The 3,598-nt window shown below is 35.6% G+C and overlaps 1 protein-coding gene across 1 annotated transcript; it reads left to right on the forward strand.

Moving 5' to 3' along the window:
- The first annotated feature begins 278 nt into the window (after positions 1 to 278).
- Positions 279 to 1,639, forward strand: LOC122291178 (receptor-like protein 2). The gene is made up of 3 exons (XM_043098815.1): positions 279 to 343; positions 535 to 1,363; positions 1,445 to 1,639. The coding sequence occupies exons 1-3, from the start codon at positions 279 to 281 to the stop codon at positions 1,637 to 1,639; spliced, it is 1,089 nt and encodes a 362-aa protein (XP_042954749.1).
- Positions 1,640 to 3,598: the final 1,959 nt, after the last annotated feature.

Genomic DNA, 3,598 nt, shown 5'->3' on the forward strand with positions numbered 1-3,598 from the left:
TCATAAAGGTCGGGTCACTCATATTTGGTTATCCTCTAAAGGCCTCAGAGGGAGTGTACCTCCCTATATTGGAAACCTAACAAGCCTCTCCCACCTCAATCTCTCCCACAATGCACTTTCAGGTTGTCTCCCTGTCAGATTCTTTTCCTCCTGCAATCAACTCGAGGTCCTTGATTTGAGCAACAACCATCTAGCTGGAGATATATCATTATTATTTTCCTCTAATGGCTCGTCTGAGGGTTGGCCTTCCTCAATTCGATTAGTTGACATCTCCAACAATGACGTCAATGGGATCATCCAATATTGGTTCCTCCAACGTGCACAGAAGTTGGACAAGCTCAATGTAAGCCATAATAGTTTCACAGGCTCTATTCCTAAGTCCTCTATGCATTCTCCCTTCGTCAGACTCCTTGATTTCTCTTTTAACGATCGTAGTGGCCAAATTCCTGGCAGACTAGGGGAATGTAGCAAATTAGAGATTTTCTAGGCAGGTTTCAACTCGCTATCAGGACTAATTCCACATGTTATATACAGTGCGACAAGCTTAGAAGAAATCTCGTTACCTTCTAATAATCTTACAAGTCCCATTAGCAATGACATTGTGAACCTTACCAAACTCACCTGCCTTGAGTTATATGACATTGAATTGAGCGGCAGGCTCCCTGTAGATATTGGAAAGCTCAACAGATTAAAGCATCTACTCCTTGATACCAACCACCTGACAGGTTCACTGCCTCCATCTTTGATGAATTGCACAAACCTAATGACATTGAACTTAGGGCTCAATTTCTTTGAAGGAGATATTTCCACCTTTAATTTCTCCCATCTTCATCAACTTCCTACACTTGATCTGTGGAACAATAAATTTACCGGTAGCTTTCCAGTAAGCCTTCCCTCATGCAAGTCTATGAGAGCAATTCGAATTGCCCGAAATCGACTAGAGGGACAAATCCCACCTGAGATGGTTCAATTAAAATTCTTGTCTTTCCTTTCACTTAGCTACAACAGGCTAACCAATGTCACAGGGGCAATCAACATTCTGATGCGTTGCAAGAGTCTTAGCATACTCCTCCTTACACAGAATTTTTTGCACGAGGCCCTGCCAACAGAGGACAGCATAGTTGATTTTTACGGATTTCAGAATCTCCAATTATTGGGTCTCGATCTTTGTCAACTCACAGGTCAATTGCCAATCTGGTTATCAAAGCTTAAGAAGCTAGAAATCCTAAATCTAAATGCCAATCGTATCACAGGTCCAATTCCTGGTTGGTTGTCAACCCTTCCAAGACTTATCTCTTTAGAATTGTCTTGTAACCTCATTTCAGGTGAATTTCCAAAGGAACTTTGTGCATTGCTAGCACTAGTATCAGAATAGGATCTAGGAGATAATAGCTCTTTTCTTTTACCAATTTTTAACATAAACATGAATCTTTGGTTTCACCAGTACAACTCCATCCACAACTGGAAGCCAAATATAGTCCTTAGAAACAATAGTCTCAGCGGCCACATTCCTTTAGAGATAGCACGTTTGAAGCAACTTCATACATTGGACCTTAGCAACAACAACTTCTCAAGCAACATTCCAAGCCAAATATCCGAGCTCACAAACTTGGAAGCTCTGGACCTCTTTGCAAATTAGTTGTCTAGGGAAATACCAGCATCACTAACAAGTTTGAATTTTTTGCATAATTGGGGAGGTTTGGGAGTAGAGATGAGAATTTTGAGTTGAGATGAAAGTTTAAAATATTATTTTAAGTATTATTATTGTTTTGTGATTTGAAAAAGTTGTATTGGGATTTGAAAAAGTTGAATTGTATATTATATTTTGTGTGAAAATTTGAAAAAGTTGTAATGATGATATGAGAATTTTGGAATGAAACATGTTTACCAAACCTGCCCACTAGACAGTGAACCATACGAAGAAATACCATCAGGCACTCAGCTCCAAAGCTTTGATACCTCTGCATACAAGGGCAACCCTGGACTTTGTGGTGACCCACTTCCCAAGAGTGGCAATCTTACAAGAGACAGTAGAGACAAGGACATTCGTGATGAGAAAGATGGGAGATTCATTCCCTTTGTTTCATATTATTGTAGTGCTTGGCTTCATTACAGGATTTTGGGGAGTGTGTGGTCTTCTGGCCTTGAACCATAATTGAAGAGTCGCATATTTTTTATTCTAGACAAATTAAAAGATAGGTTGAGGTCTATGTGACAATCACAGTGTCTCTAGCCAAATTGTGCAGAAGGAATCAAGCATGCATACAAGATGTTCTTTGAACAATAAATTGGGCTCTCTAGAGTTAGTTATCAGTTTAATTTGTCAAGTTTCAACTTTTCATCAATATTTCAATAAATATGATTCCCTTGCTCCACTACAATGAATGGGGAGCTGTTAAGCCCTAGACGAGGCAATTTTAGTATGTACAATTAAAGAAAAAAAATGTATTTTTTACTGAAAGAAAAATTTATATAAATTTTTTGATAAAAAAGAAAAGAAGAGATGGAAAGAAATGGCTTTTGTCTTTTAACAAAGAAAATAGATAAAAGAAGTATCTTAGGCAAGTTTAAAGATATTTGACTTTAAGCTATAGTATTTCAAGAGCCTGGTCATATTTGGCCTGTTACTGTAGCTTAGACAAAAGTTATTTTATTCCTTTCTTTTTCACGGGCCCACATACAAAACCTCTCTCTCTCTCTCTCTCTGGCTTTGAAACTGGCTCGGGACGTTTGAGGAATAGGTTTTGCCACACATCATAGATGATTTAATTTTTTTTTATTTCTATTAAACTAATTGAGTTCTTCTACTCATTATCTATATACCATATATTTGATAAGAAAAAATTTAAAAATAATAATAAATAAATCATATGTGGTTTATACTGTACGAATAATGAGTATAAGTTTTTTGAAAAAATACCTTGCTGATGACATTGTTTGCATCAATAATTTTTTTGACACTTAACAAACTAGTAATCTTCAATAATTTTATACTAGTATAAAATTTATAAAAAAATTTATACTAGTGGGCATTCTCTACATCATCCCCAAATAGAACACAAGGATAAGAATTTTGCAGTTATCGGTGTTAAATATGACAATTGAAAATATGATTGTTTAAACAATAATTTGATTATTAATTAACATATGATCGATAGAATTGTAAAATATGATAAAAATAATATTAAATAATATTAAATTAATAATATTTTATTATTATTTTTTATAATAGATGGATAATCCAATATGGAAATAAGTATTGAATAGAATAGGCAAAAGGTAAAAGATGTGGTACATATTAGCCAAATTTTAGATTTGTCTTTATCTATTCCAATGCTAATGCTCATGTACAAATTTTGAGAAGTGTTACAAACATAAAGAAATTATACAAAATAAACCCATAAACTGATTTGGTTTTATAGAAACTCATATATAAGGTTTTTTTCTTTCCTTTTAAAACTTTTTACGCTCTGCTAGGGTTTTGACTTTTTCTTCACTTTGGGCCTTCATGTAGGCTATATGGCAGCCGTTGGTGCGCCGCCAACGTTTGGCCATCCTCGGTCATATGCCGACCTGGTCTCTATGGTTCCTTAACCCC

Source organism: Carya illinoinensis, chromosome 13 (genome assembly GCF_018687715.1).
Source record: "Carya illinoinensis cultivar Pawnee chromosome 13, C.illinoinensisPawnee_v1, whole genome shotgun sequence".
NCBI lineage: Eukaryota > Viridiplantae > Streptophyta > Magnoliopsida > Fagales > Juglandaceae > Carya > Carya illinoinensis.

Bases quoted from the DNA above. Each gene is read 5' to 3' on its own strand.
- LOC122291178 (XM_043098815.1), top strand. From the start codon at position 279: ATGACGTCAATGGGATCATCCAATATTGGTTCCTCCAACGTGCACAGA. The intron at 344-534 runs GTAAGCCATAAT...TGTTATATACAG, and splicing joins AGAAGTTGGACAAGCTCAAT to TGCGACAAGCTTAGAAGAAA. The intron at 1,364-1,444 runs GTATCAGAATAG...TGGTTTCACCAG, and splicing joins TTTGTGCATTGCTAGCACTA to TACAACTCCATCCACAACTG.